Source organism: Euprymna scolopes, chromosome 45 (genome assembly GCF_053919585.1).
Source record: "Euprymna scolopes isolate OS-2025 chromosome 45, ASM5391958v1, whole genome shotgun sequence".
In the NCBI taxonomy this organism is placed as follows: domain Eukaryota; kingdom Metazoa; phylum Mollusca; class Cephalopoda; order Sepiida; family Sepiolidae; genus Euprymna; species Euprymna scolopes.
The window spans coordinates 27,456,284-27,472,157 of record NC_136526.1 but is presented as its reverse complement, the minus strand read 5'-3'; the positions used below and the strand labels follow the sequence as shown (position 1 = coordinate 27,472,157).

Genomic DNA, 15,874 nt, shown 5'->3' with positions numbered 1-15,874 from the left:
AACTTTATTTTTTGTAAACAAAAACATTATTAGTAATGTTTTAAGTATCACAAAATATATTTTTGAATGAAAATAAAAGCATTGTAGATGTTAACAATTAAACATTTTAAACAAATATTTCAGGAACATTACAAAAAAAAATCCTTAAAGTCTGTATCAATGAAATCAATATAATTCCTAAAAATTATTTCTTGAATTATTGATATTATCATTGAATTAAGCATTGTTTTTATTTAATATTTTCACCACAAAATAATATAATTTGTTGCAAGTTTGCCTAGTATTTACCTTTTACTATATTTTTTTTCAATTGTTAATTTTACTATTAGTTACCTTTTATTTAATTTTTTTCAATTTTTGTTTTAAGTTTTATTAGTATTTACCTTTTCCTATAATTTTCTTTCAATTTTTTTAAGTTTGACTAGTATTTACCTTTTCCTATAATTTTCTTTCAATTTTTTTAAGGTTGACTAGTATTTACCTTTTACTATAACTGTTTTTCAATTTTTGGTTTAAGTGTGACTAGTATTTACCTTTTACTATAACTGTTTTTCTTAACTGTTTTTCAATTTTTGGTTTAAGTGTGACTAGTATTTACCTTTTACTATAACTGTTTTTCAATTTTTGGTTTAAGTGTGACTAGTATTTACCTGTTACTATAACTGTTTTTCATAACTGTTTTTCAATTTTTGGTTTAAGTGTGACTAGTATTTACCTTTTACTATAACTGTTTTTCAATTTTTGGTTTAAGTGTGACTAGTATTTACCTTTTACTATAACTGTTTTTCATAACTGTTTTTCAATTTTTGGTTTAAGTTTGACTAGTATTTACCTTTTACTATAACTGTTTTTCATAACTGTTTTTCAATTTTTGGTTTAAGTGTGACTAGTATTTACCTTTTACTATAACTGTTTTTCATAACTGTTTTTCAATTTTTGGTTTAAGTGTGACTAGTATTTACCTTTTACTATAACTGTTTTTCATAACTGTTTTTCAATTTTTGGTTTAAGTGTGACTAGTATTTGCCTTTTACTATAACTGTTTTTCATAACTGTTTTTCAATTTTTGGTTTAAGTGTGACTAGTATTTACCTTTTACTATAACTGTTTTTCAATCTTTGGTTTAAGTGTGACTAGTATTTACCTTTTACTATAACTGTTTTTCAATTTTTGGTTTAAGTGTGACTAGTATTTACCTTTTACTATATTTTTTTCAATTTCTGTTTTAAGTTGTATTTACCATTTACTATGATTTAAAAATTTTTTTTTTTTTTAAGTTTGACTAGTATTTACCTTTTACTATAATTTTCTTGACCATCACAAAAAAATCAAGAATTAATTAAAGAAAACGAATAACTATTGTATTTGCCAATAAAGAAGAGTAAAACACAATCCAACTGTCCCAAAAGGAGCACACACGGGATTTGAAAAAAATTACCTTAGTTGTTCAAGATTTTTTAACTTACATATTTTGTGTTTCTATTTAATACATTAATTTTCTTGTTGTAACGTTATTTAGATTTAGTTTCAGTAAGAAAAATCAGACTGAGCAGGAATTTTTAAAAAAATAATTTTTCTGTGAATATCAATTGAAGTATACATTAGAAAGGTATTTGCAAAAAATAAGCTCTGTTGAATTTTGTTCATTTCAATAATGCAGCAAGAAATTTAACCATATTTTCTGTTGATGGCTCCAGATCACCTAAAAGCAGTTTTAAAATTGAATCTTCAGCAGAAAATAGTCAAGGGTTGTGTCATTTAGATAATAAAACCGTCATGCATCAGTAAATTGTTTGAAATACCTCATTTCATTAGAAAAAGCTGATAAAATAGGAGATATAATGAATTACAAATATTTACAACTTAAGCATTCTATACAAATTTAGATAGCATAAAAAGTCTTCCACCATCTCATTTTGCCACAGGTATCTGAAATAAGCTTAAAGTGTAGCACAATGTGCAATATCAGTGCTTTCATTTTTGACATAGCATACACAATATCCAAACATAAAGGAAGAATGTGTGGGGCAGTTTGTCTTTTGTCACATGATTAGATATGATAACAATAAGTTTCTCTTTTGTCACACGATAAGATATGATAAGAATAAGTTTCTCTTTTGTCACATGATTAGATATGATAACAATAAGTTCTCTTTTGTCACACGATAAGATATGATAAGAATAAGTTTCTCTTTTGTCACATGATTAGATATGATAACAATAAGTTTCTGTTTTGTCACACGATTAGATATGATAACAATAAGTTTCTGTTTTGTCACACGATTAGATATGATAACAATGTTTCTCTTTTGTCACACGATTAGATATGATAACAATAAGGTTCTCTTTTGTCTCACGATTAGATATGATAACAATAAGTTTCTCTTTTGTCACATGATTAGATATGATAACAATAAGTTTCTCTTTTGTCACATGATTAGATATGATAAAATAAGTTCTCTTTTGTCACACGGTTAGATATGATAACAATAAGTTTCTCTTTTGTCACATGATTAGATATAATAACAATAAGTTTCTCTTTTGTCAAAGGATTAGATATGATAACAATAAGTTTCTTTTTTGTCACAGGATTAGATATGATAACAATAAGTTTCTCTTTTGTCACACAATTAGATATGTAACAATAAGTTTCTCTTTTGTCACATGATTAGATAACAATAAGTTTTTCTTTTGTCACCCGATTAGATATTATAACAATAAGTTTCTCTTTTGTCACACGATTAGATATGATAACAATAAGTTTCTCTTTAGTCACATGATAAGATATGATAAGAATAAGTTTCTCTTTTGTCACATGATTATATATGATAACAATAAGTTCTCTTTTGTCACATGATTAGATATGATAACAATAAGTTTTCTTTTGTCACATGATTAAGTATGATAACAATAAGTTTCTCTTTTGTCACATGATTAGATATGATAACAATAAGTTCTCTTTTGTCACATGGTTAGATATGATAACAATAAGTTTCTCTTTTGTCACATGATTAGATATGATAATCATAAGTTTCTCTTTTGGCACACGATTAGATATGATAACAATAAGTTTCTTTTTTGTCACAGGATTAGATATGATAACAATAAGTTTCTCTTTTGTCACACAATTAGATATGATAACAATAAGTTTCTCTTTTGTCACATGATTAGATAACAATAAGTTTTTCTTTTGTCACCCGATTAGATATTATAACAATAAGTTTCTCTTTTGTCACACGATTAGATATGATAACAATAAGTTTCTCTTTAGTCACATGATAAGATATGATAACAATAAGTTTCTCTTTTGTCACATGATTATATATGATAACAATAAGTTTCTCTTTTGTCACATGATAACATATGATAACAATAAGTTTTCTTTTGTCACATGATTAGATATGATAACAATAAGTTCTCTTTTGTCACACGGTTAGATATGATAATAATAAGTTTCTGTTTTGTCACACGATTAGATATGATAAAAATAAGTTTCTCTTTTGTCACATGGTTAGATATGATAACAATAAGTTTCTCTTTTGTCACATGATTAGATATGATAACAATAAGTTTCTCTTTTTTGTCAGACGATTAGATGTAACAATAAGTTTCTCTTTTGTCACACGATTAGATATGATAACAATAAGTTTCTCTTTTGTAACATGATTAGATATGATAACAATAAGTTTCTCTTTTGTCACATGATTAGATATGATAACAATAAGTTTCTCTTTTTTGTCACACGATTAGATATGATAACAATAAGTTTCTCTTTTGTCACACGATTAGATATGATAACAATAAGTTTCTCTTTTGTAACATGATTAGATATGATAACAATAAGTTTTTCTTTTGTCACACGATTAGATATGATAACAATAAGTTTCTCTTTTGTCACATGATTAGATATGATAACAATAAGTTCTCTTTTGTCACACGATTAGATATGATAACAATAAGTTTCTCTTTTGTCACACGATTAGATTTGATAACAATAAGTTCTTTTTTGTCACATGATTAGATATGATAACAATAAGTTTCTCTATTGTCACATGATTAGATATGATAACAATAAGTTGTTTTGTCACATGGTAAGATATGATAAAAATAAGTTTCTCTTTTGTCACATGATTAGATATGATAACAATAAGTTTCTCTTTTGTCACATGATTAGATATGATAACAATAAGTTTCTCTTTTGTCATGATTAGATATGATAACAATAAGTTTCTCTTTTGCCACATGATTAGATATGATAACAATAAGTTTCTCTTTTGTCACACGATTAGATTTGATAACAATAAGTTTCTCTTTTGTCACATGATTAGATATGATAACAATAAGTTTCTCTTTTGTCACATGGTTAGATATGATAACAATAAGTTTCTCTTTTGTCACATGATTAGATATGATAACAATAAGTTTCTCTTTTGTTACATGATTAGATATGATAACAATAAGTTCTCTTTTGTCACATGATTAGATATGATAACAATAAGTTTCTCTTTTGTCACATGGTTAGATATGATAACAATAAGTTTCTCTTTTGTCACATGATTAGATATGATAACAATAAGTTCTCTTTTGTCACATGATTATATGATAACAATAAGTTTCTCTTTTGTCACATGATTAGATATGATAACAATAAGTTTCTCTTTTGTCACATGATTAGATATGATAACAATAAGTTTCTCTTTTGTCACATGATTAGATATGATAACAATAAGTTTCTCTTTTGTCAAAGGATTAGATATGATAACAATAAGTTTCTCTTTTGCCACATGATTAGATATGATAACAATAAGTTTCTCTTTTGTCAAAGGATTAGATATGATAACAATAAGTTTCTCTTTTGCCACATGATTAGATATGATAACAATAAGTTTCTCTTTTGTCACATGGTTAGATATGATAACAATAAGTTTCTCTTTTGTCACATGATTAGATATGATAACAATAAGTTTCTCTTTTGTCACATGGTTAGATATGATAACAAAAAGTTTCTCTTTTGTCACATGATTAGATATGATAACAATAAGTTCTCTTTTGTCACATGATTATATGATAACAATAAGTTTCTCTTTTGTCACATGATTAGATATGATAACAATAAGTTTCTCTTTTGTCACATGATTAGATATGATAACAATAAGTTTCTCTTTTGTCACATGATTAGATATGATAACAATAAGTTTCTCTTTTGTCAAAGGATTAGATATGATAACAATAAGTTTCTCTTTTGCCACATGATTAGATATGATAACAATAAGTTTCTCTTTTGTCACATGGTTAGATATGATAACAATAAGTTTCTCTTTTGTCACATGATTAGATATGATTACAATAAGTTCTCTTTTGTCACATGATTAGATATGATAACAATAAGTTTCTCTTTTGTCACATGATTAGATATGATAACAATAAGTTTCTCTTTTGTCACATGATTAGATATGATAACAATAAGTTTCTCTTTTGTCACATGATTAGATATGATAACAATAAGTTTCTCTTTTGTCACATGATTAGATATGATAACAAAAAGTTTCTCTTTTGTCACATGATTAGATATGATAACAATAAGTTTCTCTTTTGTAACATGATTAGATGATAACAATAAGTTTCTCTTTTGTCACATGATTAGATATGATAACAATAAGTTTCTCTTTTGTCACATGATTAGATATGATAACAATAAGTTTCTCTTTTGTCACATGATTAGATATGATAACAATAAGTTTCTCTTTTGTCACATGATTAGATATGATAACAATAAGTTTCTCTTTTGTCACATGATTAGATATGATAACAATAAGTTTCTCTTTTGTCACATGATTAGATATGATAACAAGAAGTTTCTCTTTTGTCAAAGGATTAGATATGATAACAATAAGTTTCTCTTTTGTCAAAGGATTAGATATGATAACAATAAGTTGCTATTTTGTCACATGATTAGATATGATAGCAATAAGTTTCTCTTTTGTCACATGATTAGATATGATAACAATAAGTTTCTCTTTTGTCACATGGTTAGATATGATAACAATAAGTTTCTCTTTTGTCACATGATTAGATATGATAACAATAAGTTTCTCTTTTGTCACATGATTAGATATGATAACAATAAGTTTCTCTTTTGTCACATGATTAGATATGATAACAATAAGTTTCTCTTTTGTCACATGATTAGATATGATAACAATAAGTTTCTCTTTTGACACATGATTAGATATGATAGCAATAAGTTTCTCTATTGTCACATGGTTAGATATGATAACAATAAGTTTCTCTTTTGTCACATGATTAGATATGATAACAATAAGTTTCTCTTTTGTCACATGGTTTGATATGATAACAATAAGTTTCTCTTTTGTCACATGATTAGATATGATAACAATAAGTTTCTCTTTTGTCAAAGGATTAGATATGATAACAATAAGTTTCTCTTTTGTCAAAGGATTAGATATGATAACAATAAGTTTCTCTTTTGTCACATGATTAGATATGATAACAATAAGTTTCTCTTTTGTCACATGATTAGATATGATAACAATAAGTTGCATTAACTTTTACTGATGTTAATCTTTTTCTTTTTTCCAATTTTAAATTGTGTTGTGTTTTTGTCTTTTTAGTTTTGAAGTAAAACTCATTATCAAGAATATCACAGATCAAGATGTCGTTTTCATTAGATTTTATCTATTTCGTAAAACCATATTGTAAATATTCCTCATTGTAATGTCTTGTAAGTTTCATCTTGTTAGATGTCTCAAGTCAATATGTGCTCAACATGGAAGATACATTCACACATGTATTTGTTTCAGTTGATTTTACACTTTTTCCGTCATCTTAGTTTCGAATGATATAATAACCCATCATTAAGGTTCGGAATAAAAAGGAAATACATATGTACATATCTTCTATACATGTGTTTGGTATGGAACTTTTTTCAACTATTTAATCGTTACTCATCAAATAAGCTTATTCCAATATCGAAACAGTTATTATTAGGGAAAGCGAGAAATAAGTAAGATATTTTTCAGGAAACGTTAATTTTTTCACTATCCTCTCTAACTTCTTCTACGACTTTGTCTAACTGGCATACTTTTAATTTCCTTTCTTTTTTGTCATAACCCATCAAATATTTTATGCAACTGAATTGTGCTGTTTTATAGTAACAAAATTAATTTGTACTTACAATGAAATCTTAAGATTATTTAAATTTTAAACTAATCAACATTTGAAAACTGTATATCATGATGTATATTTTATTTTATTTTGCAGGTAATTTAGTTAGAAAATTACATGTTTCAACATTTAAATGAATGGTTATTTCTAACCGAGACAACGGAAAAACTGAAATGAATGAAGCTTGAATTATTCAGAAACTTTCCAATGTTACATGAAGACAATTGATACATACATTAAAACATAACTGAAAAACTTTTTGCTTTAATGATAAATTTTGTTAACAAGATTATAGTACACCATTATATCAACTAACCATGGACTTTTTTGAATATGAGGCAACACTTGCTCTTGAAAATATATTAAAACTAAAGGGAAATCATATAAATTGATGTATAAAACCTCTGTTTGTGTTAGAAGCCTAATTTTGCACAGGAGATAATGCAAATTTAACGAAAATCTAACAAATGAATCATCATATAGGGGTTAATAATAATGTGGAATAAAACATATCTGAGTTCACACGAGAGAAAAACTAAGATATTTAAAAAAAAAATTTAAACCTATTTCATGCAGAAGTCAATTTTGACAAGTCATATGAAAAACTACAGTAGTGAATTATGCAGTGAATTATTCTTAAAAAATTTAGATCAGCATATATGGAAGGAAATATTCTATTAGAGTTCGTTATACAGAGGCCATTCTTGGCAAAGCGAAAATACACATATCCTTGTAAAGTATACAGCAAATCATTAGAAGAAGAAATAACTTTTATAACTATAAGAAGTCACACTTGAAAAAAAGGAGAAATATTCTTGTGACATGTCCAACATGGCAACACGTATAAGAATACACACTGGAGAAAAACCATACTTTTGTGACATATGTAATAAATCGTTTTCACAGAAAGGCCACTTAAATAAACATATTCGTACGCATACAGGTGAGAAGCCATTCTGTTGTGACCTTTGCGGAGCATCCTTCACACAGAAAAACTCCTTGGAAAGACATCAGAGAATACACACTGGTGAAAAGCCATATGTTTGTGAAATATGCAGCAGATCATTTTCATTGAAGGATCATTTAAATAAACACTTAAAAACTCATACTGGGGAGAAGCCATATTCTTGTGGGGTTTGTGGGGTTTCATTCACACGAGAAGGTTCCTTGAAATATCACATGAGATTACACACTGGAGAGAAACCATATGTTTGTGAATTTTGTGGCAAATCATTTTCGGAGAAAAAGACTTTAAATCGACACATTCGAACTCATACTGGAGAGAAGCCATATTGCTGTGAAATTTGTGGCACTTGTTTTGCACAGAAGTCAATCTTGACGGGTCATGTGCGGATACATACGGGAGAGAAACCATATTCTTGTGAAGTATGCAGTAAAACATTTTCGGAAAAATCAAATTTAAATAAACATATAAGAACACATATTGGAGAGAAACAATATGTGGAATTTTCTTTACCACAAAGTTAAACTTAAAACATATGAAAATAAACTGCTTGATACCATTTTCAGGTTTCCTCAGAATCTGTTTAGTTTTTCAGACATGACTGACATGGGAATAGTTGTCATTAGAAGAAAACCTTGACCAAATATAATAAAATGCTGTCTCCTCAAGCCATCAGCATGTCTCCTGGATTAGGAACCCGGCACCTGCTCTATTCATAGAGAGCAGCAAATAGAAATAAAAAATCAATATAAAAATAGAAATAAAAAAATCAAGTAATGGCAGAATAAAATGTCTCCTTCACTCATACATTAGGTAAAAAGGGGCAAACAATGAAGTGACATTTCCATCACGGTAGCCATTAATCAGTCATTCTTATAAAAATATGGAGCTATTTTCTGATGCTCAAACAATAGTGTACCTGTCTTGCTACCACTACTCAAAGCAGTGACCACTACTCAAATGAAATGCTAGTCAAGATGAGTATATAAGAGATGCAGAAAAATTAAGGAAGAAGAAACAAGAGACAAGAGTTTAGATGAAAGAGGGAAGAAAAGTAGACTGAAAAGTTGTGAGCTATGAAACACACCAAACAAAAACAGGACAGAAACTTGGAGGAAAATATTCTTGCACTTCTATCTAACCAAAGAAAATGTTGCTTTCCCTCCCACAAAAAATGTTGGCTTTAAGGTTTTTAATGAAGCTGAGATAAATTTCAGAGGGAAAATATCAGTTCTCATAAAAACAAAAAATCCACTAGAAAGTCCCTTTACAATGCATTATCTTTAAAACATAAGCAGAACCATCTGAATGATCTGTACCCATTCCACCTCACAATGGATCAATTTTACTACCAGCGACTAACAACATAATAACTTAATCACTGAACTTTGATTCTTCCTCACTTGATTCTTCCTCACCACTATCGTGGAAAAAAATACTACTACTACTATTGATCTGGACCACAACTGCTACCTCAGAAATTGTCAGAAATAAATGATGAGCAGTTGGATCTCAAGGAAAAGATTAGTAAAACCATTGAGAAGGTCCAGAAAATATGAATGGAGGAAAACCTAAGCTGCCAAAAGTTCAAACTACAAAGGCTACACGGACAACAATAAAGAGTTAATATTCCTCTCAAAAGACTTGTCCCATACAACACATCACACAAGGAAGTGAATTGGATTTTGTATGCTGGAGAATTATATTATTAGAAAAACAGCGCCTAAATTCAAATTCTAGAACAAAAACCATGAAGTCACTTAAGAAATGGAAACTCCAAAGTCAACGAAACCATTGCAAATAGGAATTATCTCAGGTCAAATAATTCCTTGTTGGCTCCACAGTACAGGAACAGCTGAAGAACATCATCTGAAGTATGAGAATAAAAAATGGGACAGAAGTAGGGAAACTGAAGAACATAGTGAAGTCAAGGATCCCACAAAAGAATAAGAAAAAAGAAAGCAAGAATGAAAATCGAAAATAAATGGTTTTAAGAAAAAGCATGACTGTTCTACCCAAATTTAATAAAGGACATAATAACATTAGAAAAATCAAGAGCTGGGGGATTACTGGAGGCCTTTGCTTGAGAATGAGGTTCATTTAATCAAGAGGGCAAATGAATATTAGATATGTCAAAAGCAATGAAAACAAGCAAAAATGTCAGTGTCAAATAACAGTTGGCATAAAATACTATTAGAAAATACTTAGCATAGACAACTTACCCAATTTCTGGCTTAAACAATGGATCACACTTCATAGTAATATTCATCAGACTATTGAGGGGTGAAAAGGCCACTCCAGCATGCTTGCTTAAAAGTGACACAGCCTTCATACCTCAAACATGGTGTCCTAGTAAATACAGGCTCATCAGTGCAAGAGAGATACAAACAATTGCAGTTTTCAAAAGAAAAATTGTGTTTAAATGAAAATGTTGAACCTAATCTACATTTGCAAAAATCTGATAATACATTTCAGCCAAGCTGCAAAAATTATCACCAAAGAAACTTTGGATCTGGCATTATTGTGACAAGATAAATTTTGATCAACTCTGCATGTTTTTAATTCCTGTCGAACATGGGCAGTATTTTTCAGAATAAACTATTTGGTTGTCAACATCCTTTTCCAATAAAGCGTAACTTTAAAAACATAAAAATATGAATAAAAAAATTTATCAATTTCATTTAAAATGTTTGCAATTCTAATCTGTTTATAAAGCAAAGCACAGACAGAAATGCAAAACCGAAATTTTTTATTCGAATAATGTAGCACATTTGACAACCGCAAATGTTTGAGGCTGTTTTAAATGTGTTTCTTTAAAAAAAAGTCAGATTTACTTGTTTTGATTGTCTAATTTCAAATCTTAATATATTTTATTTTTATGTATACATAAGAGAATCACAAGAAACAAAGTTTTCTGTTATAACCAGAGGGAAGGAAATTATTATTTTGTTCTAGAAGAAAAACCAAATTTCACTTTTAAAATTGCAGTTTTTACAATCATAAAAATCATCATATGTAAAAGAAGATTACAATATACAATGTCTATAAAATATAAAAATCAAATGAGGCAGATCTTATTTACTATGATTTTCTACAAAAAAGGCAAATAACAAATTCTCTGTATAATGATTTAGTCATTTTTATAATTATGCAAGTATATATGTTTCCTGTAAGTTAAAAATATATGTGAAATGTTAAGATGTATTTTATTTGTCATTTCACTTGATTTAAAGACTGCATTTAATTTCCTACAAATCATTTTCCAAATAATGAACCAATGACTTATTCAGACATCCCAGTGTGCTTTGTAGAACTTTATATGAACATCAAAACAAATGGCTGATATTACACAATTCGGTGCAGCCTTGACAATAGCTCAAAATCAAAAATTAAATTTTAGTACATGGAAACTTCAGGATCAGACACATTACTTCTTTTTGAGATTTTATTTTCTCTGGATTACCGCAGTACTGTATATCTTCTTTCATCCTACCTCCGCATCACTGTTGGACAGTCAAACTAATTTTACTGTTTAAATGTTCTTTCCATTACTGGACTTGAGCAATTTTTTCTTTTCTAAGTCCATTGAGTATTGTATGAAATATTTTGGGAAATTGAACCCCATATTATAATTAAAAAATATTCTTCTGTATAAATCCACGGTTGTTTGTGCATTTTGTCATATTTGCCATTCATATGCACCACTTGATTATTTCATGAGAACAATGATCAGAAACAGACGGCGCATCACTAACGAGCCATAACTGACACATCACTCTATATATTTTTTTTTATTATTAATGTGTTGAAAGCAAAGTAAGGGGAGAAACTGCCATTTTGTAGTGTAAGAAATTCTGCTCCGGGAATGTTACCGACTTGGTTTTTAACACTATAAAAAAAAGAAACAATTTGAGCAGAACAGGTTTTTATGATTTTACAATTCTGCAAAGATGTAGCATAATATGGAAAAGGCAAACATCTGATGGGGTGTCATAGTATTAGTCCTTTTGTTTTTTATGTCATAGTATTAGTCCTTTTGTTTTTTATGTCATATTATTAGTTCTTTTGTTTTTTATGTCATAGTATTAGTCCTTTTGTTTTTAATGTCATAGTATTAGTCCTTTTGTTTTTAATGTCATAGTATTAGTCCTTTTGTTTTTATGTCATAGTATTAGTCCTTTTGTTTTTATGTCATAGTATTAGTCCTTTTGTTTTTAATGTCATATTATTAGTCCTTTTGTTTTTTATGTCATAGTATTAGTCCTTTTGTTTTTTATGTCATGTTATTAGTCCTTTTGTTTTTAATGTCATGTTATTAGTCCTTTTGTTTTTAATGTCATAGTATTAGTCCTTTTGTTTTTAATGTCATAGTATTAGTCCTTTTGTTTTTAATGTCATAGTATTAGTCCTTTTGTTTTTAATGTCATAGTATTAGTACTTTTGTTTTTAATGTCATAGAATTAGTCCTTTTGTTTTTTATGTCATATTATTAGTCTTTTTGTTTTTAATGTCATAGTATTAGTCCTTTTGTTTTTAATGTCATAGTATTAGTACTTTTGTTTTTAATGTCATAGTATTAGTCCTTTTGTTTTTAATGTCATAGTATTAGTCCTTTTATTTTTAATGTCATAGTATTAGTCCTTTTGTTTTTTATGTCATAGTATTAGTCCTTTTGTTTTTATGTCATAGTATTAGTCCTTTTGTTTTTTATGTCATAGTATTAGTCCTTTTGTTTTTTATGTCATGTTATTAGTCCTTTTGTTTTTAATGTCATAGTATTAGTCCTTTTATTTTTAATGTCATAGTATTAGTCCTTTTGTTTTTAATGTCATAGTATTAGTCCTTTTGTTTTTTATGTCATAGTATTAGTCCTTTTGTTTTTAATGTCATAGTATTAGTCCTTTTGTTTTTTATGTCATAGTATTAGTCCTTTTATTTTTAATGTCATATTATTAGTCCTTTTGTTTTTTATGTCATGTTATTAGTCCTTTTGTTTTTAATGTCATAGTATTAGTACTTTTGTTTTTATGTCATAGTATTAGTCCTTTTGTTTTTTGTCATATTATTAGTCCTTTTATTTTTAATGTCATAGTATTAGTCCTTTTGTTTTTTATGTCATAGTATTAGTCCTTTTGTTTTTTATGTCATAGTATTAGTCCTTTTGTTTTTTATGTCATGTTATTAGTCTTTTTGTTTTTAATGTCATAGTATTAGTCCTTTTGTTTTTTATGTCATAGTATTAGTCTTTTTGTTTTTAATGTCATAGTATTAGTCTTTTTGTTTTTAATGTCATAGTATTAGTCCTTTTGTTTTTAATGTATTATTATTAGTCCTTTTGTTTTTAATGTCATAGAATTAGTCCTTTTGTTTTTTACGTCATAGTATTAGTCCTTTTGTTTTTTATGTCATAGTATTAGTCCTTTTGTCTTTAATGTCATATTATTAGTCCTTTTGTCTTTTATGTCATATTATGAGTCCTTTTGTTTTTAATGTCATATTATTAGTCCTTTTGTTTTTTATGTCATAGTATTAGTCTTTTTGTTTTTAATGTCATAGAATTAGTCCTTTTATTTTTAATGTCATAGTATTAGTCCTTTTGTTTTTAATGTCATAGTATTAGTCCTTTTGTTTTTATGTCATATTATTAGTCTTTTTGTTTTTAATGTCATAGTATTAGTCCTTTTGTTTTTTATGTCATAGTATTAGTCTTTTTGTTTTTAATGTCATAGTATTAGTCTTTTTGTTTTTAATGTCATAGTATTAGTCCTTTTGTTTTTTATGTCATATTATTAGTCCTTTTGTTTTTTATGTCATATTATTAGTCCTTTTGTTTTTATGTCATAGTATTAGTCCTTTTGTTTTTAATGTCATATTATTAGTCCTTTTGTTTTTTATGTCATATTATTAGTCCTTTTGTTTTTAATGTCATAGTATTAGTCCTTTTGTTTTTTGTCATATTATAAGTCCTTTTGTTTTTAATGTCATAGTATTAGTCCTTTTGTCTTTTATGTCATAGTATTAGTCCTTTTGTTTTTTATGTCATATTATTAGTCCTTTTGTTTTTAATGTCATATTATTATTCCTTTTGTTTTTAATGTCATATTATTAGTCCTTTTTTATGTCATATTATTAGTCCTCTTGTCTTTTATGTCATATTATTAGTCCTTTTGTTTTTAATGTCATATTATTAGTACTTTTGTTTTTTATGTCATAGTATTAGTCGTTTTGTTTTTTACGTCATAGTATTAGTCCTTTTGTTTTTTATGTCATATTATTAGTCCTTTTGTTTTTAATGTCATATTATTAGTCGTTTTGTTTTTTATGTCATATTATTAGTCCTTTTGTTTTTTATGTCATATTATTAGTCCTTTTGTTTTTAATGTCATATTATTAGTCCTTTTGTCTTTTATGTCATATTATTAGTCCTTTTGTTTTTAATTTCATATTATTAGTCCTTTTGTTTTTTATGTCATATTATTAGTCATTTTGTTTTTTATGTCATAGTATTAGTCCTTTTGTTTTTATGTTATATTATTAGTCCTTTTGTTTTTATGTCATATTATTAGTCCTTTTGTTTTTTATGTCATAGTATTAGTCCTTTTGTTTTTAATGTCATAGTATTAGTCCTTTTGTTTTTTATGTCATAGTATTAGTCTTTTTGTTTTTAATGTCATAGAATTAGTCGTTTTATTTTTAATGTCATAGTATTAGTCCTTTTGTTTTTAATGTCATAGTATTAGTCCTTTTGTTTTTATGTCATAGTATTAGTCTTTTTGTTTTTTATGTCATATTTATAGTCCTTTTGTGTTTTATGTCATAGTATTAGTCCTTTTGTTTTTTATGTCATATTATTAGTCCTTTTGTTTTTAATGTCATAGTATTAGTCCTTTTGTCTTTTATGTCATATTATTAGTCCTTTTGTTTTTTATGTCATATTATTAGTCCTTTTGTTTTTAATGTCATATTATTAGTCCTTTTGTTTTTTTTTATTTTAGATCATTACAGATTCAAACAAACCTTTTCCGAAAAACAGCCGTGAGTGTTAAACCACGTCCCAAAACCTGTGACCCTTAAAATACATTTGGTTCAACTTAGTCACATCTAGTCAATACTAGCAAAAAGAAAATGTTGGACAAAACTAAATAATATTAACATCCCAAATATTGTTGATTGCAATAAATTCACTTATGGATTAATTATAATTAATTAATTAATTATGAGCAAGGTGTGCCTCCTTCAAAATAAATTCAACAAGATTCGCTCAGAAAAGCCAATCAGCCATGGGAGGGCCCTTTTTCAAGGTAGCTCTCAAACTGCTAGAATGCAATTCAACCTTTCAACATTTCTACTGCTATGACTCCTGCAGTTCCTGCTCACTTCTACAGCTACAGTTCACTCCTGCATTTCCGACCCACTTATGCAGTCTCCTGCTCCATCTCATTCCCGCTCTAGTTTCCTCAAGTGATTCTTGCCTGTAACCTCTGCCCCACTGTTCCAATGACTATCAATGCCTGGCTTCAAGCTCTAACCTTTCTGGACTAGACTTAACTGAGGCATCTCATCACACCTCACGGATGACCACTTTAATCTCTGTGTGACATCATTCCATGTTGTCCAAGATCCAGTTTCCACATAACCAGCCTTTCCACTTATCCAGCACCCTGCATTCCTATCTATCCAGTCTCCACTGCTTTCTAAGCACAACATTCCCTATTTAACTAACCT

General features: G+C 27.7%; 1 protein-coding gene across 2 annotated transcripts in view; it reads left to right on the top strand.

Annotated features, from left to right (window-relative positions):
- Nucleotides 1–11,807, top strand: part of LOC145269303 (uncharacterized) — a 61,374-nt gene extending 49,567 nt beyond the window's left edge. For both annotated transcript variants that reach the window (XM_080124999.1, XM_080125000.1), the window contains one exon: nucleotides 7,282–11,807. In XM_080124999.1, coding sequence (XP_079981125.1) covers nucleotides 8,008–8,673 — 666 coding nt within the window. In that variant the 5' untranslated portion in view covers nucleotides 7,282–8,007 and the 3' untranslated portion in view covers nucleotides 8,674–11,807. The remainder of the gene's footprint in view (nucleotides 1–7,281) is intronic.
- Nucleotides 11,808–15,874: the final 4,067 nt, after the last annotated feature.